Source organism: Protopterus annectens, chromosome 9.part0 (genome assembly GCF_019279795.1).
Source record: "Protopterus annectens isolate FY-2018-M chromosome 9.part0, PAN1.0, whole genome shotgun sequence".
In the NCBI taxonomy this organism is placed as follows: domain Eukaryota; kingdom Metazoa; phylum Chordata; order Ceratodontiformes; family Protopteridae; genus Protopterus; species Protopterus annectens.
Window position 1 is genome coordinate 48,706,088 of NC_056743.1, and position 24,310 is coordinate 48,730,397.

General features: G+C 39.5%; 1 protein-coding gene across 2 annotated transcripts in view; it reads right to left on the reverse strand.

Annotated features, from left to right (window-relative positions):
• SLC6A5 (solute carrier family 6 member 5) overlaps nt 1-24,310 on the reverse strand; it is a 1,534,607-nt gene that overhangs the window by 619,345 nt on the left and 890,952 nt on the right. For both annotated transcript variants that reach the window (XM_044082549.1, XM_044082548.1), the window contains exon 9: nt 6,291-6,394. In XM_044082549.1, coding sequence (XP_043938484.1) covers nt 6,291-6,394 — 104 coding nt within the window. The remainder of the gene's footprint in view (nt 1-6,290; nt 6,395-24,310) is intronic.

Sequence of the window (24,310 nt, forward strand, 5' to 3'; positions counted from 1 at the left end):
GTTGAAATTGATCATTTTTTCTTTATACTGTGGCATCATTCTTGGTGAGGGCAGGATGCTACTCAGGGTCAGGGTCATACCAGCCTGGGTTACATGATCAGAGAGCTCTTCCACGTCTCTTTTCATGTAGTCCAGGGAGGTATGTTTCAGGTCATTCACATCAACATGGACAATGACAGAGTTGTATTTGTACTTGTTCTGGAGTGACCTGAGTGCTTGTGTTATGTGGCTGATCCTGGCACCCGACAGGCTGCTAACTGTAACCTTCTCCTTGTCCAGCCTAGTTAGTGGGACATCAATGTACCTGACTATAGAGTCCTCTATTACTAGTGTATTGGGTATGTTATTTTGCGTTAAGGGCTGTGATTGCATGGCACACTGATTATGTGAAGTATGTATTTCATGGTTGGTGATGGAGTGTGGAGCTTGCTTGGATGTCTGCTTTGGAGGTCTCTGTTGCTTTTTCAGATTTTTATTTAGAGCCTCCGAGTATGTTTTCATGTATTCATGTGTGTTATTTGCCAGTGTTGGTTTATTAGATCTATGTGAGACTGGTAGTGTGTTGCAAGTATTACCCTTCTCTTCTTGACTGTCAGTTCCAGTTAAAGCACTGACTGCAGTGAGAGGAAGGGCACTAGTGAGGTCATGTTAGCATCATCACCTACTGATGCAGCCACTGTGAAAAGCCACAGAATGTCTTCATGACATGATAGTAATGACTGCAACCACAAAAGATGTTCATGCTATAATAAGTAAAGCTATCACTTTTAAATTAGATGCTGAGGTTGTGTAAAGTCTACCACCAAAATATGCCATGAAGCAAACTAAGAACAGCACAGCTAGGAAACCAATGCTAACATTTAGTGCTGGCCATGTAGGTCACTCTCTTGGAGAGGTAGCATTGCTAGTATGCTGTGCCCATGAGGAGGATGGCCAAATCATACTGATGCCACTGACAGCAAGGCAGGATAGACCATGGGTCACCCACTGTCTGATGGATGGGACTTCTGCTAGCAGAACTAAAGTTTGTTGGACCAATGTACACCATACATTATAAAGTGTTCAGAGCCCCTAATCCTGGAGAGCTGGCTGTGGAGAATGCTCTGATGAGGGGACAGTGACAGGCTGCTAACTCTAAGCAGCACATGTTATTTGGCTGGGACCATGGGAACTACACTTCAGTTAGTACCTGTTGTCACCTACTTTGAAAGAGCTGTAGTAAAGGCAGTGAAGAAACCCTTCCTAGTAACTGAACTGAACGGTTGCCTTTTCTGTTTGGGATAAATTACTTAGCATCAGATACAGACAGCAGACTTTGCTTATAATTATGTTCAGAATGCAAGTTTCCAAGTCTTAGTGAAACATCTTCTGGCTCTTGCTTTCCTGATCCCTAAATGCATTTACTCTGCATTTAAGAAGTTAAAATATAAAGCTCCAGAATGCACCACTGAATTACTTTAGTCACTCTATGGCAATTAAATAAATGGCAGAACCAAGGTATGTGGAACATGGCAGGTGAAAACAATATAGCATCAGTGTGAAGGAATGGGACATGACTGTTTGCTGCTCTACTCTGTGCTAACATTTTTGTCTGATGATTTATTCTTACTTTTCCCTGGTGGAGACTGAGGAAACCACTTCCTGTGCCTCAACAAAGGGGTGGGGGCTCCTTCCTGGAAACAACACTTGCAGAAGTAAGAGAAAATCCTAGGGTGTCATCACATTGCTCAGCCTTCCCCCCTCAGCTGCTTTACCTGGGCATGCACTTGGGGAGATAGGCTAGGAAGAAACCGCATTGCCTCGATAGTTTTCTAAATGATGGCCTTTCCTGGTCAACCCTCACCAGAGTGATGGGGAACAAATGGGTCAACTGGCCAGGTGCTTAAACAGACACATTTTGTGTCAAAACTACAAAATTATTTATACCAGTTTATATCTGCATCATGCAAAGCTTTTTGCATGGGTGTAGTGAAGACTTTCCCTTCACGTAAAAAATCTGTTCAAGCCTGTTTGAGTGATTGGACTTGTCAGACTATGGTTTGATTCATAGGTTCATAGGTGTGCACTAGGCAAATGCCCCTGGAGCCTTTACAAGCCTAGCCCATAGATGTGCCCTGGCATCGTGCAGCTCGAAGTTAGTTCCCAGTGTCTCTATCAAGTAGAACCACTGGAGTGATCCCCGGGTGAACTTTCTATTTCCCATCCACTCATCTAGATTTCTCTTGAAGAGGGCCAGTAAGGTGCTCTGCTTGACATGTATGGGAAGTCTATTCCATAGCATGGGCAGTCTCTGAGTTATGAATCTGTCCCTCCAGCATGTTCTGTTAATTGTGGTAATGAAGCTGAGGTCTCTGGAGTGTGTGGTGTGGAGGGATTGGGATTTCTTTAGATGTAGTATTTCTAACAGAGCTGGGTCGACATGGCTTTGTAAGTCAAGCAGAGATCACCTCTTAGTAAATGATATGAGATGTAAAGTATTTAATTATATATGCCATATCCAAAAGTAATCCAGCTAAGGGCAGAGATGAAATCCTTCAGTCTTAGAGCTGTTGTGGCTGCATCCATACATTTAGTGATTACAGTGTGAGCAGCTGCTGAATCAAAGAGAAAAAAACATTAAATCCTAGGTAGTACAGCCATACTTAGAAACTAAGGACTCCCCTGTGCAGTACAAAGACAGGAACAAGTCGGGAAGTAATACCGAGGTACCACTTACTCATGATCCTTAATGACAGAGAAGAGGAAGAATTAAATGAAGAGCAGGCACACTGAAGGTTTTACTCTGAGACGCTTCTTTATACTGGACAAGCCCAAATGGAAAAAGAAAGGCCCTTGAGTAAAATGTCATCAATATGAACTTTCTACATGGCCATCCTGATTACCATTTATCAATAAAATTAGTCTTGCAATGGCTAGTACGTTCTTTGACATCCATGAAATGGGCTAAATGAAGGGCTTTAAAAAAATAATGATGGAGTAATTCAAGAGGGAAGTTTTCTTTAAAAACTGAGCTGAGGAAATTTTAGCCATCACCAGTGTACAAGCCATATCTTATCCACACATATATGACTTCTGGAGTTGGACAAATCGAAGGGACGGAAGATGTCCCCACAGAAATATGGATGCAGTCCCAAGGTCACCTGGTAGAAGAATCTTTGTCACATAAAAAAACAATGTGTGTCAACATCTGCCCTTTAAAAATGAGCCTGGTGTTAAAGAACTTCAGCCCTTGACACATGGTTGAAGCATCTCAGATAGATATCTGTCGGGAGAAGACTGCATAAACTGTTCATCTGTAGGTTTGAAAGAAGAAGGAGAACTGGAAGAAGCTTGTAAACACGTATGAAAAAGGTATTTCATTTTCCCACGTAAGAGTAAGGAAAGCCTCGACAGTCCCAAATAGAACACCAGAATGAATACAAAGAATACGGTTCTTAGCTTCTCTCTGCTCAGGATAGAGGTGCTGGCTAAACCAAGTCTGCCTGTCTTCTGTTACTGGAAAACAACAGGTTTCACTGAGAACAAGTTACAAGAAGCTTTCTATTCATGTTAAGACTTGTAGAACCGTTTTTAATCTCACAATCAAAATTAAATAACTAAGCCTCTTTCACAATATAAATTAAATGTTTATTCCAGTATGGCAGCTGACTGTTAATAGTAATAGATTATATGTTTGGTTAGCCATGTTACAGAAGTAATCAATATTTTTCAATAATGCATCATATAATTTAAGACACGTTATCACCAGGATTAGAACACTGAACATTTATTTCTTTCCATCCCTTGCTGCTGCTTTCAAAGCAATTTCAGATAAGTTAGAAGAGTGAGATTTCAAACAATGTCCTTACTGCTGTGACCCACAATGTTGCTTCAGCATATTTAGAATCACAAGAAATTATGCCTATTTTTTGAAAATAATAACCTGTTTATGGATTCTAAATAATCATACAGAGAAATGATAAAATAAAAGAATCTTCTACTGTATGACATATACAGTTATAAGACAATTCCCTTTCTTTGGGCATTTTGTTTAATTTCCAGTTCAAAATGTTTCTTCATAGGTTCATAGGTTAGTACTAGGCTAACTTCCCTTGCGGGCCATTTTAAGCCTAGCCAATTATCCCATGACAGAATCAAACCCTGCACCTTGTGTTTCAAAGGTAAGCACCTTAACCATTACGCCAACCTCCCACCCTTTGTAAACTAACAAAATAATAGTCATAGTTTCTGTCCCCTTATTCATTAGAAAACTCAGTTTCATAATGCTCCATAAAGTTAAAAAACAGTATGAATGCTTAGAAACATACTTGAGTCAGGATATATAATATAAATTATGTCAAACCTTTTCTTAAACATAACTTTAATTAATATGATAATCCATTTCCAAAGAGAGAGGGAAATAGTTGATATCTCTCTTTTTCTATAAAAGATTGATTTTGTCTAGAATGACATTTAAGACATCACTTTTAGAAGGTTGACCATTTTCAGACTCTTCCTTAACAGCGCTGATCAGGCCTCATTGTATTTTCTTCCCTTATTAGTATATTCCAAAGGTAGTAGAAACGTTTTCTCCTCAATTTTGCTTTCTGATTTTACCTGTTTAACTGTGTAAAACAGTGTTAAAACAATACAAAATGCAAACTTTACAATCATTTTAAAGGTAAGAGGTCATTAAACCTGTAGCTTTACTAAAAACAGAATTGCACAGCAGATAACAAGCTTGTAAATGGAATAATGTCAGACATCCTGGTTCACAGAAAAAAATGAGCAATGCACCACTTGTAGGAGAATCTTAATTTGTAGTTTCCTGATATTCAAGTTGCATGGGATGTGTGGCTGGGTTTATAAAGGACCTAGTATACACCTATGGACCTATATAACTAAAGAGTACAGAAATGTTATCTGGCAATTAACTTCTTTCTATAAGTACAGTTCAAATACTGGTAGAAACTATAAAATAAAATTGTTTCGATTAAATTTAAGATGAGAATTCAATACATAGGTGTGCCATGGTTGCAACCAACTATACAAAGAAATATTCTGTCCACCGGTGACAGGGGTAGACACTTTTAAAGCACAAAACTCAAACGCACAGCCTTTGACAGTGAACATGACATCTGACTACAAGGGATACATTAAAGAGAGAAATTATTTATACTCCTTGCTGTTTAAAGTATATCTATTCGTTTTGTACTAAACCACAGCTCAGGAAAAGTTATTTATCCAAAAAAAGAAACTCATAGAAAACCAGAGAACAACCTAATAAATGCAGAGTCCCAGAAAGATGCTTCCACTTCTATGGATAATAAAAATGCAGTAAGTGCAGTAAGAATTGTAAGCGTTTGCTTTTCCTGCCAACACTATGCAGTAACCAGTCCCTGTTCTTTGCACCGCATCTTATTTTTTGATCAGGAATTGTAATTGATGCAGAGATCCATCATTGTCCAATCAGTTTACAGTACAGATGGGAAACACAGAGATATTATCACAGGATATAAACATACTGATGTAGATCTGGAGTACCAGTAGTTACACATAATCAATAAATACTCTTAAAACAAGGAGTGCTATGAAGCTTGGATCTTAAATAGTATGTAGCTGTTTTTGTTTATTCAGAAAAGGGCACTGATGTAGATTCTCAATATACATGCAAATATATAAATTTAAAAGATAAAAGAGTTTTAAATGTTAAAAAAATCTAAACACAAATAAATAAGTGCTGAGCGTAACGTCCATATGACTCCAGTTACACCTGATTAAGGAACTAATGACGTGGTTTCATCTTCTGATAGGGAGCCCCTGTAGCTCACGTTTCTGTAAGACAAGACTGACAGTGCAGTGTAGAACTATGCATCTCCACAGACCCCCTTGCTTGCTCGGAATTTCACTTTTCCTCATTGTTTTTACATGAAGTTATTATCTTTAAGTTCAGAGAACTTTAGGGACTTTCCCTTGCAAAAAAACAAACAAACAGTATTAATCTATTCATCTGGTTCAAATCCCATCCATTTGAAATCTATGTGCTGGTTCTTAACCAAGTTATAGCTTGACAAGTCATAGGTACTGCACTGTACATACTGCAAAATATTTCATCATTTGGCTTAATATTTTCTTAAGATCTTCTTGTTAAAATAGCAGCCCTTGCCTAAATTATGCAAACTGAGTAGTTCTAAGAAGAATCTATGAAAAATAGCCAACTTGCTAACATTTAAACTTTGGGGTTTGTGGAGATTCAATACAAGATTAACGTTTCAAAACAAGAAGATTGTGTAAAGCTATAAGTTACTCACCTGTAAACGTTATTGTGAAACTTGTTATAAGAAGAAAGAGTAATGAGGCCTCCCCAAGCAGCTGACAATGAGAAGAAAATCTGAGTTGCAGCGTCTTTCCACACCTGATATGAAAACACAAGAAAGAATTTATAAAATAAACTGTTTTGGGAAGATATGTTATTTTATGTCAGCTGCTACTGACAGCCATTCTGTTACAGCTAACATTAATTTGAAGATATTAAAACAGGGATGTATAAAAAGTATTTAAATTCTCTACATAATCATTGATATTTATCTCGAACAGAAGATGCCATAAAAAGCACCACAGTGATACAGTCTATATAGTGCAAATAACAGAAGCTGGTAAGATCCATGTCACCACATCACTTAACGGGAGTTAGTAAATGTAGGTCCTCATTTACGTCTGCCTAGTTGTATAATAAATAATCCATGCAGTAAAACATGTTTACAGTATCACACAAGTGACTCATAAAGTTAAAACAAGCAACAGCACTGTTTCATAACAGAACAAAGGCAGAATCAAGAAAATTTTGGACAGTTGAAAAGAGAAATGCGTAATTCTGAAATATGTGAAAAAATCCAAAAAGAGACGCAAGCCTGTCAGCACTGGATGAAGCCATGTTATACTGTTGCATTTATTTATTGAGGTATTTACCCACCAGGTGAGCGAACTACTCCGAGATGTAGCTAAGGTGGAGTGAAGGGGCAGCTGCACCAGGTGCAAGATGTCAGGCAGCACAAACCTTGATATCAGCATTCAGTTCCTGAATGTCAATACTGCATTTGCTGAAGCACTTCTGTGTGTAGTCTAGTCCAGTGCTGATGTTCAGAAATAAATGCCGGTAATGCATTTTCTGTTATTTCTGTTAGGCTTGAAATTTATTTTTTTTTTATCTTGATATTTGGTAAGGGGGGGCTCCAGAGGGAGAAACGGCACTGGGAGTAAGATGAGTGAGCTATGGCTCTAGGACAAATTGTCACAGATGTGGTACATGCAGCCTATATATATTCATATACCACAACTAAATGAATAAAAGTAGGAATTAAAATACATAGACAGTGTTTATCTGCATAATAATATCATAGAAATAGGCATACAGACAATTCCTGGCATTTATACTAGAATCCACAAGGTCACAGAAAGTGAAATTATGTTCTTAGAAACAGAATGCATATGATATGACATATGAAACTGAGTTGCTGCAACATATCCATGTGGAAACAGAAAGGATGCGTCCTGGTATGAAAATGTGTGTGTGTGTGTGTGTGTGTGTGTGTGTGTGTGTGTGTGTGTGTGTGTGTGTGTGTGTGTGTGTGTGTGTGTGTGTGTGTGTGTGTGTGTGTGTGTGTGTGTGTGTGTGTGTGTGTGTGTGTGTGTGTGTGTGTGTGTGTGTGTGTGTGTGTGTGTGTGTGTGTGTGTGTGTGTCTGTGAGTGTGTGTATACAGACACACACACATGACAATCAGTAAGATGCATGAGTAAAGAAGGTAGAAATAATTCATGCAAATAACAAACTATGTCAGCAGCAAATCGATAATTGGTTAAGGTGGCACAAAAGTAAAAGAATGTTTGTGACTTATTCCTACATGAGTTTTCTAAATTTCATAAAGAAAGGAATATGTTAAGATGTCTTCAGTGCCATTTTGCATTTTAATCATACTTTACCACTCATTCCAAAGAATATATATTTCCTATACCTTTTATACAGTTCTAAGTGCCCTTTGTCCTAAAAAATAACTCTTTTTCTGTCAAGTTTCACACTGTTATAGAAACAATGCTTGTACTCTTCATATCAATTAATTTTAGAAGCAAGGAAGGGCCCCCAGTCAAAAATATGGGATTCAGTACTGTTTATTCCAAAATAAATCCTTGATTTCAATGCAGTCTATTCTAACAGGCACTTTAACACCTTTAAATCATTTTTACACAGTGGTATCCCCTGTACCACGGATGTAAATGGTTCTATTCCCCACTCCCCTTCTACTTATAAATGTTAATTATGAGGCTGATGTACCTTGGTCTAGGGGGAAATATCCTCAAAACATACACGCTCATACTTTTTGTCCCTCCATCCACATTTGGTCTTGACATTTTGTAGATTCAAGAACTACAATAGCAGAGCTCACACTCTCAACAGATACCTGTAAAACATGTATCTATATGTCTTTTTTCTAACTGCCTGACTACCATTGGTCTTTCTTTGTCCTCCATTTGCTGTGTTTACTGACAACACCCACTGGCTACCACATAATTTCCATTTAACAATTCAGTAACAAACCTGCAAGATTGATGTTGTTATAGTTTGTGAAACATGGTTAAAGAACAATGACTGAAAACCAGTTCTGTCAGGATATAAATGTTTTTACTGTAATAGTGAATAGACGAACTGACTACAGTGAAAACGCTTGTCTGTATTAATAAATTGCGTTAAGGTTTTACATTCGACTCCAGTTGGTGGCTTTACTTGAGAAAGTGACTTTAAATACTGGTTTTCCTTATTCCTTATTTATTTTCAACACGTACCTTTTGTGAACAAAAAGGTTTTAACTAAAGAACTTCCTTGGACACAACGGTGTATGTTTGGTCTGCCACTCTGTTTTTACTGTAATAGACATTTTAACAAAAAATCATGTAGAAGTGTTATGATAGGCATTAAAGATAGCTATGAGACTTGTGATTATTACATGTTCAATGATAACACCAATACTATAGGTTCATAGGTTCATAGGTTCATAGGTTGGTACTAGGCTATCAGCCCTAGGGCCTATACAAGCCTAGCCATAACAATTCCCTGGCTATTTCTTCCCACATTATTTACTTTCCTGGACCTCTGTCTAGCAGGGCGACTGACGTGATCCCTGGGGTGAATTTCCTTTCTCCCATCCAATTGTCAAGGTTCCTCTTGAAGAGGTCCAAAGAGGCACTCTGCTTGACATGTATGGGCAATCTATTCCAGAGTCTGGGGAGTCTCTGGGTCAGGAACCTATCCCTTCAGCATGTTTTGTTTATTGTGATGACAAGGTTTAGATCCCTGGAGCGTGTAGCTCTGAGGGATTGGGATTTCTTTAAGTGAAGCATGTTCAACAGCTCTGGGTTTGACATGGCCTTGTATGCTAAGCAGAGATCGCCTCTGAGTAGACGATATGCGACAGAGTATAGCTGGAGTTTTTTAAGGCGGTCAGCGTAGGGCATCGGCTTTAGGCCTGTGATTCTTTTAGTGAAGTATTTCTGAGGCCTTTCCAGTTATTGCAGATGTCTTGAGAGGTACATACCAAATGGGGCGTTGTATTCTATAATGGGTCTAATGAGGGATGAGTACAGTGGGACAATGACCTCCTTTTTTCTGGATGAAAAGCCCTTCATGATGAGGTGTGCCACATAGAAGGATTTCCTGACTGTTGTGGCGATGTGGTTATCGAAGGTGAGACCACTGTCCACCTGTGTCCCTAAGTCTCTTATCACACTTTCTGTGTTTAGTGTACTGCCACCTATATGGTAATTCATGGATACATGTTTTTTTCCCAAAGGGATAACAATACATTTCTTGGCATTGAGCTTGAGCCCATGGCTCTGGCACCAAGCATCTGTTTCTGTAAGGCCCTTTTGTAGAGTATCCACATCATTTGGGGATTCAATAATGGCTCCCAGTTTGCAGTCATCTGCAAACTTTGTTAGCCAGAGTTCCTTAGTGTTGACCTGTACTTCAGAGAAGTAGATGCCAAACAAGAGCGGCCCCAGGACTGAACCCTGAGGTACTCCACTTGTCACTTGTCTGGAGCTGGATTTGGAGTCGGCTACTTTTACAGTGTGGGTTCTATCAGTAAGTCATTTAGCAACCCATTGGGTGACATAGGGATTAATGCCCAACTTAGTAAGTTTATCTATGATTCCAGAGTGGGGGATGGTGTCAAAGGCCTTGGCAAGGTCTAGATAGGCTATCTGGACCACCTTACCCTTGTCCATGGCTCTGGAGACTGATTCAAAGAGGTCAATCAGGTTCAGGAGACAAGATTGGCCCTTCACAAACCCAAACTGGGTGGGGTCCAGTGTTTGAAGGTTGCCAATGTCTTTGTTTATAAGTTCCATGATAATACGCTCCATGGCCTTGCAGATAAGGCTTGTCAGACTGATGGGACGGTAGTTTCCGGGATCCAAGGTGGATCCCCCTTGTGGATTGGGATAACTGTAGCTCTGCGCCACTCAGTAGGCACGAAACCTGAGGTGAGGCTATGATTAAACATGACACTTAGGTGAGGTGCCAGTTCATATTGTAGTTCATGTAGTACACAGCCCAGGATGTCATCTGGTCCCATGGATGCTGTATTCTTGGCTTTAGAGAGTGTGTTTTGTACCTGTGTGGCCATTATTACTGGAATTTGGCAATGTTCCGGTATTGAGATGGGCCATTTAGGGGGGAGAGGGGGGTGAAGTTGGCACTGAATCGATCTGCCAGGATATTGGCAATATCCTTCGGATCAGTATATTTAATGCCATTCTGTTTTAGCTCAGAGCAGATCTGAGCATTGCCATTTAGATTCTTGACATAGTTATAGAATGCTTTGTGGTTGTCTTTGGAATCTTTGGCAATTTTATTTTCGTAACTAGTTTTGGAGGATTTTATGAGGCATCTCAGTTTCTTACTGAGGCTAGTAAGGGAGTTTTTTGCATCCTGGGATTTTCCTCTTTTCTGCAAAAGTTTCTTCCTTTTGTTGTAAAGTTTGTTTATGGCAGGGGACCACCAGATTGGCTTCCTTTTTTTGGATGAGAGCATTTTGGTTCTATTTGGGATATTCATTGCATGAGTGGATGTGCTCATACAGTGCCTTAGTGTGGGATTCAGCAGTTGAACTTTCAGTTCCCATCTGCATGGGTGTCATGAAGTTTGTCACTTCTGACTTGAGTAGCATGAAGTTGGCTTTGGAGAAGTTTTTTATGGTGGTTTCTTTACTGGGGTGTGGGGGTGGGATGTGGATGTTAAGGGTGATTAGCTTATGGTCAGACCTGACTAACGAGGAGGTGACCATAGGTATGGAGCATTGATTTCCCATGTTGGTAATGACCAGGTCTAGGATATTGGAGCCCCTGGTGGGACTATTGATTAGTTAATCCAGGGCATTGGAATTTATGAATTCCAAGAACCGTTGCGCAAAGGTGTTGGGACATGAGTAGTTTTCCCAGTTAATGGCAGGGTAGTTAAAATCACCCAGTATTAGGGTGTTTGGTTCTATCTTAATATTTTCCAGTATGTTTAGAAAGGTGTAGTGAGAATCTTGGGGTGTGGTGGGGGATCTGTAGCAAGCTACAATTTGGATTGCAGTCTTACCTAGTGTTAGTTGCACTTGGAGAATTTCAGACACATTGTGTTGGCCAACTAGCCTGGTGGTGTGAATATCCTTGGTGAATATTGACACTCCTCCACCTTTAGTGTTTCGGTCCTGGTTTGGTGGCTGAAAAGTGTGGTAAGAGTTGTAGCCTGGTATTGCAGGGGTGCTCTCTGGAGCCTTGAACCAGGTCTCAGTTGCTGCACAGATATCGATGTTCTCCATTTTTAGGAGTGCCTCGAGAGAGTGCATTTTGAGGTTTAGACTTCTAGACTGTGTAACTGTGACAATGAAAACCTGGAACATATAACAATTGTTGGAGTGTACAGACCACCAAAGTCAAGTGCAGATGACCTAGAAGAATTTCTTACATGAAACGCAGGAGGGAAGAATAATATTAGCTGGGGATTTAAATTTACCAGAAACAGACTGACATAATATTGATTCAACAACGTTAGTAAAGAAATTATTCAGAGTATATCCAGGAACAAAAAATGCTTTAGATTGTAAAAAATGTACCAGGGGATGGAATATACTAGATATTGTTTATGTTCCCAAAGAAATTACTGTAACTTCAAGTCAAGTTTTACCACCATTGATGTGCACTGATCATGGGGTCATAAAGGTTAATTTGTTGCGAGATAATTCTGCCAAACTGAAATCTAAGTCAATGAACAGAAGGCTAATTACAGATAATAGGGAAGCAAAACAGTTACTATATAAAACTAGCTGGAATGAGGTATTCAGTGGAAAAACTGCAGATGGAATGTGGAAAGTTTTGAAAGTGAAACTGAGTGCAAAAAGTCAAAAAAAGGTTTAACATTAGGATCTAGGCATGCAACATCGGGGGTATATTTCCATAAGAACAAGATACCTGATTAAGGTGAGATACAAACAAAATATAAGAAATGGAAGAGAGGTTGAACTACAACTTTGAAAACTGAAATAAATGAGCTGGACAAACAGATTAAGCATAGTGTGAGACAAGATCAAGAACATTTTGAAGAAAATTTATATAAAGATATTGAGCATAAAAGGAAACCTTTTATAGATACATAAGATGTGGAAGGAGTAAAGATACACAAACTGATAAACTGTGTGCAGATTCTAAAATTTATTCTCTGACACAACAAATTATAAATATATTTACAAAATCTTATGCAAAAGGGGTGGTAAGTTGTCCAAGTGACATCCAAGTAACCCCAGATACTGGAATCAAATTAGATTATATTGAAAATGAACTGTGCAAACTGGACCTAAACAAAGGGCAGGGAGGAGACTGAATAAGTTACAATGACCTGAGAACACTTAAGCAAAAACTTACACTGCCATTACATCTATTATTCACTAGGTCATATAAATATAGGGAGATTCCTCAAGATTGGAGACATGCGCTTATTAAACCTGTCTTTAAGGGAAAGGGGAGTAGGACAAACCCAGAGTCATATAGACCCTTAAGTCTACTTTCATGTTGTGGAAAATAATGGAGAAGGTAATATTGGCTAAGTTATTGTCAGAACTGGATAGGTTGGGACATGAAACTATATATCAGTATGCATATGTTGAAAATAGATCTATTACCACCTGTAATATGATGTTGTATAACAATATATAACAGCTATGAATGAAAAATTGTGCTGTGATGTGATTTATATAGATTTACGTCAGCATTTGACAGGGTCATGCACAAAACACTGATCAATAAATTAGTACAACCAGGTATTGATGTACTGTTGATAAGATGGATAGCTGCATGGCTTACAAATAGGATATAGCAAGTGTCATACAGCAACTGGACAGGTGAAATCCTTGGTTACAGTCAAGGTGTCCCACAGGGCTCTGTACTAGGCCCTTACTTGTTTAGATTGTATCTTTCAGACCTTAGTTATTTATCTGAGGTGTTCTACAGTCTATATGCGGACGACCTGAAATTGGGTAAACTGATTACAAGTCTTACAGGTAAGGCATTTCTGCAGAATAATTTGACTAAATTGACCATTTGGGCACAGGTGAATAATATGTTGATAAATACATAAAAACTAAGCATATGGGATTTGGGAGACATAAACTGAATGATGAATATTTAATACAGTACACAGTGATTGAAACTGTAGACTCATTTAAGGACCTGGGTATATGGGTATATTCAGCTATGAGTTTTTCTAATCATATAAACCAATTGGCTAATGATAGTTATAGAACTATAGGTTGTATGAAAAGATTTATAAAGTCTAGGAAATCAAACACAATGAAGTCATTGTTTGTTAGTTACATTAGACCCAAACTTGAGTATGGAATAACAATATGGAAACCCTATAGGAAAACAAGCATAAATAAACTGGAAATGGAAATATACCAAGGGGATCCATGGATGTGAAAATCTAAGTTATTATGAAAGACTAAAATATTTTAACTTGTACAGTGTCTCTTACAGATAATTAAGAGGAGATCTTACTCAGGTATATAGGGCATTTAGGGACAACTACTTCTGGGAATCTTTGAGGTTATCAAAAAGTACTAGAGAATCATCAGATAACCTATGTAGAAGATACTATAGGCATGAGAAGTGTACTAGTTGGTTCTCTGACAGTCGCTGATGCTTGGAACAGACTACCAAATTACATTAAAGCAAGTACTAGTTTAGATATTTTTAAGAACAGCCTGGACATTTATTATGGGAACAAGTGTTTTGGCATATTGGCAAGCTAGAAGGGCTTTAATGCCTGTGCTTGAAACATTTGTATGTATGTATGTATTTCTAACTTGAACTACCTCATTACTTTGCCAGCAGAAATCTCAAATTTTGGTGAAATACAAATCAAAAGCTAACTTTACTAGTATAATAATTTGGGTTGTCTTCCTTGCACTTTATAAAAAAAAGTATTTCAACCTTCTAAGGTGCTGCTCATCCTTCTTCAAAAGTGCAGCAGTCCCTTTTCGGCCCTACCATCTTGCACATCACTATCTGGTATATTTTTTTGACATATTTTATGTTTCAGAAATCATGCATTGCATAGTCTCCTCATATCATGTCCACCTTCTGTCTCTGCATTTCATCAGACATCATCCCATTCCCACTGGCTTTTTCCCACACATGTATGTCTATGCCTGGATAATATCTCCTAAGTCACCTCTTTAAACACCACAACATGTCAGCCTCCATATACAAAACAAGCTTTACATTAAAACAAAATTAATACAAAAGAAAATGTTCCTTACAGCCTCCCACCCATCAAACTGCCACTCTGGAGATATTTGTATTGACCCTGGACCAAGTGCAAACATTACTCTCCCATCTCACTATCCACACCTCGCATTCTGTACAAAGCATCCAGTACCAATTCAGGGCTAAAGTTTCTCCATATTGACATCAGAAGCATTACTAACAAAATGACTGCCCTACATGCATGGCTAGCCATGCACTCACACATTCTCACCAAATCTGAAACTTTTTTGACAGCAAGTATGAAGGATGTGGAAATTACTCCTTCTAGCTACATCATCTATAAGCATGATCATTTAGATAGGAAGGGAGCACACATTGCTATAATGTTGTCCAATACCCTTGAACTCTGTTTATACCCTGGCTGTCCACCAACTTTCAGGAATGCCAAAATTCTTATTTCCCTTCTCAAGCTGAGCACACAGAGACATATATGTATCCTTCTTTTATACATCCCATCAGGAGACAACATCTCTACTGTGGAATATATTATTTCCTGGATAACATCAAGCAATCCTTATGAAATAATTATTCTTCTGGACCATTAGATTGTCTCCCCCTCATTACTAACTCGCCCACCACATCAGTAAATCTGTTAGGCTTCACTCCAACTAACCAAATGCCAATAAGATTTAACAAGCCCAATAACAGACAATCCATTTGGACTGGATATTTATCACCAATCTAAACAAAATACTATCCCCAGGAACTTTAGTAATAACCTCCCAATTTTGAATTAGAAGCACTGCCCATGTACCCAAAAATGCCACTTTATGGAAGCACATAATCTAACCAACATCAGTCTCATCACATTCATCGTCACTCTAAAATTAAACAGCTGGAATCTACTTGGTTCATAGGTTCATAGGTTCATAGGTAGGTGCTAGGCTATCGGCCCAAGGGCCTACATAAGCCTAGCCAACAAGGTTCCCTGGCTTACGCCACCCAATAAAGTTATTTTCCTGTGCCACTGTCGAGCAGAGACACAAAAGTGATCCCCGGGGTGTATTTCCTATTTCCCATCCACACATCAAGATTTTTCTTGAAGAGTGCTAATGAAGACCTTTGCTTGACATAGATGGGTAGCCTGTTCCAGAGTATGGGAAGTCTCTGGGACAGGAATCTATCCATCCAGCATATCCTGTTTATTGTGGTGACAAGGTTTAGGTCCCTAGAGCATGTAGCTCAGAGGGATTGGGATTTCTTTAGGTGTAGCATGTCCAACAGCTCTGGCTTTGACATAGCTTTATATGTTAGGCAGAGATCACCTTGGAGTAGGCGATATATTATGGAATAAAGCTGGAGTTTTTTGAAATGGTCAGTGTAGGGTATTTGTTTGAGGCCAGTAATCCTCTTTGTGAGGTACTTCTGTGGCCTTTCCAGCTGTTGCAGATGTCTTGTGAGGTGCATTCCAAAAGGGCCTTGTACTCTATAATGGGTCTAATGAGTATCGAGTAGAGGGGAACAATGACCTCTTTTTTCCTGGATGAGAACCCTTTTATGATGAGGTGTGCCACGTAGAAGGACTTCCTGTCTGAGAGACCACTGTCCACCTGGGTCCCAAGGTCTCTTATCACACATTTGGTGTTAAGTAGATTGCTGCCTATGTGGTAGTTCATGATGAGTACAGAGTTTTTACCAAAGGGGATGACACTGCACTTTTTGGCATTGAGCTTGAGGCCATGGCTCTGACACCAGGCATCTGTCTCAGTGAGGTCCTTCTGTAGGATGTCCACATCATTTGGGGACTTGACTATGACTCCAAGTTTGCAGTTATCTGTGAACTTCATTAGCCAAAAGCCTTCTGTGTTAGCATGTACTTCAGAGAAGTAGATACCAAACAGGTTGGCTGACAGGTTCAGTGCAAACTTCTCGCCACCCCCCAAAGGAGAGATATCTATACCAAATGATTGCAGCCCCCCAAACATCTCCAGCGCCCAAGTGAGAACTGCTCTCTCCAAAGCAAAAAACACAGCATCCATGGGACCTGATGGTGTCCCCGGCTGTGTGCTCCACGAACTCAGTGAGGAATTAAACCCACAGCTAGGACAGCTGTTTAATCAAAGTCTTACCTCTGTGCAACTGTGGTACCACTTCAAAAGCGGTGCCTCCACCGACCTGGAAAATTACGGCCCATTAGCTTGACAAGCCTTATCTGCAAAGCCATGGAGAGGATCATAATGGACCTCATAAATAAAGACATAGGGAATTTGCAGACTTTGGATCCAACCTTTGTCAAAGGCAGATCATGCCTTTTAAACTTGGTTGACTTTTGAAACAGTCACCAAAGCCATTGATGAGGAAAGGCAGTCCATACAGCCTACCTCGATCTGGCTAAGTATCATTGAAAAACTCATCAGCTTAAATGTCAACCCATACATCACAAGATGGGTTGCAAACTGGCTGAGTGACAGAACCCACAGGGTCAGAGCTGCTGGCGCCATGTCAGACTCAAAGCCTGTCACAAGTGGTGTCCCACAGGCTCAGTCCTGGGTCCACTCTTGTTTGGCATCTACTTTCCAGTACAAGCAAACACAGGAGGGTTATGGCTGACAAAGTTTGCAGATGACTGCAAAACATCTGACACAGATATCCTTCAGAAGGGTCTCACAGAAACGGATAACTGGTGCCAGAGCCACGCCTAAAGTTAAATGCCAAAAATGCATAGTCAAAAAACAAGGTTACCCTAGCTACCAAATAGGTGGCAATCCACTGAGCACAGAAGAAGTTATCAGGGACCTGGGGACCCAGGTTGATAGTAGTCTGTCATTCGACACCCATGTAGCTAAAGTAGTTAGGAAGACCTTCTACATTGCCCACCTTATCATTCTCATCTAGATCAAGGGAGGTCATAGTCTCCCTTTACTCATCACTCATCAGACCAATGATTGAGTACAATGCCCCATTCGAATGTATCTGACCCGACACTTGCAGCAGCTGGAGAGGCCACAAAGTTCCTCACCAAAAGGATAAAGGGTCTCAAAATCTGTCCTATGCTGCCCGACTGAAAGAACTCCAGCTCTATTCAGTCGCACACGCTTGCTCAGAGGTGACCTTTGCCTAACATACAAGGCCATGTCAAACCCAGATTTGATGAATATGCTTCACCTCAAAAATCTAGATCCATCAGAGCCACAAGGGCGGAGACTTAAACCTGGAGGGATAGATTCATCACCCAAAGACTCCTATGCTGTGGAACAAAATCCCGGTACATGTGAGGCAGAGCACTGGCCTTGTTCAAGAGAAATCTTGACCAATGGATGGGAGATCGCAGATATACCCCAGGGATTACCTCAGTGTCACTGCTCGACAGAGGCACAGCAAAATAATGGGTATAGTTCCCCATACAAATGCCCTCGGGCAGATAGCCTAGTATGAACCTATGAACCAATGAACCTATGAGAGTTCCCAGGACTGAAACCTGTGGTACTCCACTTGTCACTGGTTTGAGGTCAGATTTGGAGTCTGCAACTTTTACAGTGTGGATTCTGTCAGTGAACCAGCTGACAACCATCTTGCGGTGTAGGGATTTATACCTAGTTTAGTGAGTTTAGCTATAATTCCAGAATGGGGAATGGTGTTGAAAACCTTGGCGAGGTCAAGATAGGCTGTGTGAATAACCTTACCCTCATTTATGGCTTTGATGACCACCTCAAAGAAGTCGATCAGGTTCAGGAGGCATGAGCTGCCTTTCACAAACCCGAACTGGGTGGGAGCCAGAGTTTGGAGGTTACCAATGTCTTTGTTTATGAGTTCCATGATGATACATTCCATGGCCTTGCAGACCAGGCTCGTCAGGCTAATAGGTCGATAGTTCCCAGGATTAGTGGTGGCTCCCCCTTTGTGGAGTGGGATAACTGTTGCTGTGCACCATTCAGTGGGCACAAAGCCTAATGTGAGGCTATTATTGAACAGGGTGCTTAAGTGGGGAGTCAGTTTGTTCTGAAGTTCATTTAAAACTCAGCCTGGGATGTTGTCCGGTCCCATTGATGCTGTGTTTTTGGCTTTAGAGAGTGCAGCTTTTACCTGCATAGTTGTGATTACAGGGACTCTGCATTCTTCCTGTATAGATATGGGCCCTTTAGGGGATGGGGGGGTAAAGTTAGCACTGAACCTATCTGCCAGAATGTTGGCAATATCAGTTGGTTCTGTAATTTTCGTGACGTTGTGCTGTAACTCAGAGCAGATCTGGTGTTGCCATCGAGATTCTTGGCATAGCTATAGAATGCTTTGTGGCTGTCCTTAGAATTAGTGGTGATTTTGTTTTCATAGCTAGCTTTAGAGGATCTTATAAGGGATCTCAGCTTCTTACTGAGGCTGACCAGGGAGCTCCTCCACTCATGGGATTTTACTCCCTTTTGCAACAGTTTATTCCTTCTGTTGTACAGTTTGTTTATGGCAGGGGACCACCAGATTGGCTTCCTTTTTTTGGAGGATAGTGGCTTGGTTCTTTTTGGGATAGCATGATCCATGCATTCATATAAGTGCTTATAGAGTGCATTTGTGTAGGATTCAGCAGTTGTAACTGTATTGTCCATCTGCATGGGTGTCATGAAGTTCACCACTTCTGTCTTAAGAAGCATGAAGTTGGCTTTGGAGAAATTTTTTACCATGGTTTCCTTAATGGGGGGTGGGGACGGGATGTGGATATCAAGGGTGATTAGTTTATGGTCTGATCGGACCAACAAGGATTTGACTTCAGATGTGGAACACCGGTCACTCATGTTGGTAATGACTAGGTCTAGGATATTGTTGCCCCTGGTGGGGGTGTGGATAAGTTGATCCAGGGCATTGGAGTTTATGAATTCCAGAAAGTGTTGAGCTGGGGAGTTGGTACACTAGTAGTTTTCCCAGTTAACGGTGGGGTAGTTGAAGTCACCCATTATTAGGGTGTTTGGTTGAACCCTAATATTTTCCAGTATATCAAGAAAAGAGGAGTGGGAATCCTGGGGCATGGTGGGGGATCTGTAGCAAGCTACAATATGGATTGCAGTTTTGCCCAGAGTTAGTTGTGCTTGGATAACGTCGGCTGCATTATGCTGTGTAGCTAGCCTGGAGGTGTGGATATCCTTAATGAATATGGACACACCTCTGCCCTTGGTTTTCTGGTCCTGGTTAGATGGTCGAAAGGTATGGTATGAGTTATATCCTGGGAATGCAGGGGTGCTCTCTGGAGCCTTGAACCAGGTCTCAGTCACTGCACAGACATCGATGTTCTGCATTTTAAGGAGTGCCTAGAGTAAGTGTATGTTGAGATTTAGATTTCTAGCATTGAGTAGTATCACCCTCAGTTTTTGCTTGCCTGTTCCTGTTACGGTGGTGAATTTGTCATTTGAACCTTGCCTAAAAAAGTCACTATAGGGCCGGCAAGAGCCTTAGCCAGTATCCGGAACCCCAGGGGCAACAGGTGCAGGCCATCTGTGGCAAAGCATTGTGGTCTGTCGACCGTGTCATCCCAAGCAGACAGATACTGGATCCACTTAGAATGACACCAGAAGCTTAGCCAATTGTTGAAGTCAATCATTTGTCCTTGTACTGCGGTATCATTCTGGGTGATGGCAAAATGCTACTCAGGGCTAGGGTCATACCTGACTGGGCTACAAGATCGCAGAGCTCTTCCATGTCTCTTTTCATGTAGTCCAGGGAGGTACATCTTAGGTCATTCACACCAACATGGACAATGACAGAGTCATATTTGTACTTGTTGTGGAGTGATCTGAGTGCGTGGGTTATGTGGTGGATCCTGGCACCTGGCAGGCAGCTGACAGTAACCTTCTCCTTATTTAGCCTGGTGAGTGGGACATCAGTGTGCCTGACTATAGAGTCACCTATGACTAGTGTGTTGGGTACGTTGTTTTGACTTATTGGCTGTGGTTGAGTGGCACACTGAGTCTGTGGGCTATGTGTCATTTGGGTTGTGTTGGGGGATGGAGGTTGCTTGTGTTTCTGCTTTGGAGGTCTCTGTTGCTTAGACAGATTATTATTGAGAGCCTCTGTGAATGTTTTTGTGTTACTATGTGTGGATTTTGGTGGTGTAGATTTAGTGAGACTGTGATGAGTGTGGTGTGGTGCAAATGTTTACCTTCTCCTTTTGACTGTCAAGTTCAGTCTTGGTTGGAGAGAGCTTTACCTCCAGTTTGGCTAGATAAGTGCATCTCTCACAGGTTGTAGTGTTGGGTGGTAGAAGGAGAGGGTTGTCTGTGTATGAGTCAATTTCTACATTGACTCAAGATGCCCAGATTCATCAGATAGACAGGAGAGAACACTGAGAGCTGACCCTTGGACATGCCTGAATAAAAAACTATTTTCCTCTAGATAAGCGAGGAAAGTGAGTACAAGAGCTATTTTTCTCTAAGGAAGTGAGAAAAGTAAGTACAAAAACTGTTTTCCTCTAGGTAATGAGGAAGACTGAGTGCTATAGTAATTAGTAGCTTATTTAGTGCTTACAAATTCTGAACAAGTGCTGAGCATGAATAAGCAAATTTCAGTGCTAAAACTAAGAATCTGTATCTGCACTAGACAAGTTACAGGACAGAAACAAGTGCAAATCCAGGCTTTCAAATCAGAAAGTTGAGAGAGATGGAAAAGATTGCTCAAATGGCCAATAACTACAATTTATGGGCCAGAACCACTCCTTATGTGTAGACAGGTTACCTAGTGCTTACCACTCCCACTGATAAGCTAAAAGGCTTCCCTCCAACACAGAAAGGATTACATACAGTCCTGGATACTGCAAATCTGTATCTGGAACACTAGTTTCAGGAAAGGTAGGAAACAGGCTTACATTTTTTTTTTTTTTTTGTTTTTGTTTTTGTTTTACAGAAAAGTAGCTAAAACAGCAGTAAAAACAATTCACATGCAGTGCAAGCTACCACACTTGAGTATGTAGCAATATTAGACCAGACACAGTTTTAAAAAATGCAATTAAATTAGAAAGAACTAAAAGCAAGTGCAGAAAGAGTTTATTAGGTAGAATGTGGTAAAGAGATGGGACGGGGGAGTGTCCCAGATCAAATCTACAGTGGGGCGGGCAACTGCAAAAGCAACCAAATTTAAACTACAAGCCAGAAATAGGGATAGTGGGTGGGACCAAACAGTTTCAGCAGAGATCTAAGCAACAATTAACAGTACAAACTCTAAAACCAAAAAAAAATATACTCAGATCTGTATATTTGCAGCTAGATTGAGAAGCAGTCTCTCAGAACACAGGTTCCAGCAATGAAATGCAGGCTGTTACTAACAGGTCTAATTTTATAGAAAAAAACAAACAGGTGGAATCAGCACTGAGATAGCCAAAAAAGTATTTCAAAAGCGTTTCAATCACGAAAGTAATCCAAAATGATGAATATCCACATGTAATCCAAAAGTAGAAAGCTTTTATTCGCAGAGTAAAAATGATGAGCGCTTTCACGTATACAATATACGCTTCTTCAGATCTAACTTCTTGTATCTAGTACTAGCATTTAAATACTCTTTCCAATTAAATTAAATTGACTCATCAAACAATTTAAATAATCTGATTAATCAATTCATTCAACAGATTATTTACATTTCAATTAAAGTGCTAGCTACCCAAACAGATCTCTTGCTGAAGTTATACTAGTGCCCATTCTAAACAAAGATACGTAAAACTTTATATAAAGATATAACATATAAAATAACAAATCATGTTAAAATAATTTTACTATAATATAAAATGCTATATGCAAAAACTGTATGCAAAGTGTATAAGAATACATATGCAGTTCATGAATAAATGTAGTTTAAATCACTCTTTATCATATAATATACAATTTCATAATTCATATATTCATCAATTGTTGTGTTCCCACACTTGCATGTAGTTCTTAAATATATATTTCATAGTTAAAATAAAATATCCTATAAATAATAACTCTAACTATGATTAAAAACATATTTTAAACATTTTCATCAAATTTATATAAACCAGATCTGTATAGATGCATTGCTATATATTTTTGTAAAAAACATTTTTTAACATTATATACGTGTAGGTCTCTGACAGATTTCCTCTTATGATAAGTTTCCACTTCATACATATGCAACCATTCATGTTGCTTTATTCATTATAATTATTATAGTTATAAAGCAGTATTGTCTCCTACCTCCTAGCTTTAAGTATAGATTTGATGGATACATATTGGTTAATTCCTGGATATACATGGGCTCTAAATTTAAATATCCATTCTAACTCTCTATTTTCTAATGAATTTACATGATCTCCACCTCGAACATTGGTGTTCATTATCTCAAGCACCCTAAATTTAAACTGATGATCTTTGTAGTCTATAATATGTTTAGCTAAAGCATTCAAAGGATTTCTACATTTTATGTCGTATATATGATTATATATTCTGTTCTTTAGTTTTCTTTTCGTCAGTCCTACATAAAATACTGGGCAGGACTCACAGGTTGCTAAATATATTAAGCTTTCAGTTGCACATGTTGCCTCAAAGTTAGGAATAAACATATATTCCAATGTTGGATGTGTAAAATTCTGTTCAGTTGTGATGTGGGTACACATGTTACATTTCTTACAAGGGAATGTGCCTACCCTTAGATCTCTTCTCAGATCCACAGTGTCATTCTTTCTAGAGTTGGAGCATAATAGTCTTTTCAAGTTTTTGTTGTTCCTATATGCAAACCTAGGGGAGCAACCTACAACCTCAGTAGTCTTATTATCTATGGTTAAAATTTTCCAATTATTTCGAATAATTTCACTAATCGCTTTGCTGTCATTGCTATAAGTCATGACATATCTGAGTATATCGATTCCATTTTTAGTTGTCTCCATGTTTTTTACTTTATAATTCTTACAAATATATCTGTTGAAATTACCTTTCTCAACCAAGTTTACTTCCTTGTGGGAAGTAGATTCATGAACTTCCTCCTTAATCTGTTTAACTAGCTTTTTATTATAACCTCTCTCATAAAAGAGTGTTTCCAAAGACTCCATTTCTTTCATTTTTACATTATGGTCTTTACATAGTCTATCTATCCTGATGAACTGACTTTTAATGATTCCATAGAAAACATGTCTGGGGTGCATGCTGTCAAAGTTTAACAGCGTGTTCCTCCAGCAAGATTTTCTATGGAGACTAGAAGTTAGAGTACCTGCTTCAATACTTAAATTTACATCAAGGAAACTTAGTGTGTCATGTGAAGTTTCCATTGTGAATTTTAAAAAGTCAGTTGTACTTTCAAGGTAATGTAGGAAGGTTGTAAATTCCTCTTCAGTGCCTCTCCAGACAATAAGGACGTCGTCCACAAATCTTTTATATAATACAACTTTCTCAAATGATGTATGCTTAAATAGGAACTCTTGCTCCCATTGAAAACCACTAGGTTTCAATATTCTTTGACAGTATGCACCCCATGAGAGAGGTTATAATAAAAAGCTAGTTAAACAGATTAAGGAGGAAGTTCATGAATCTACTTCCCACAAGGAAGT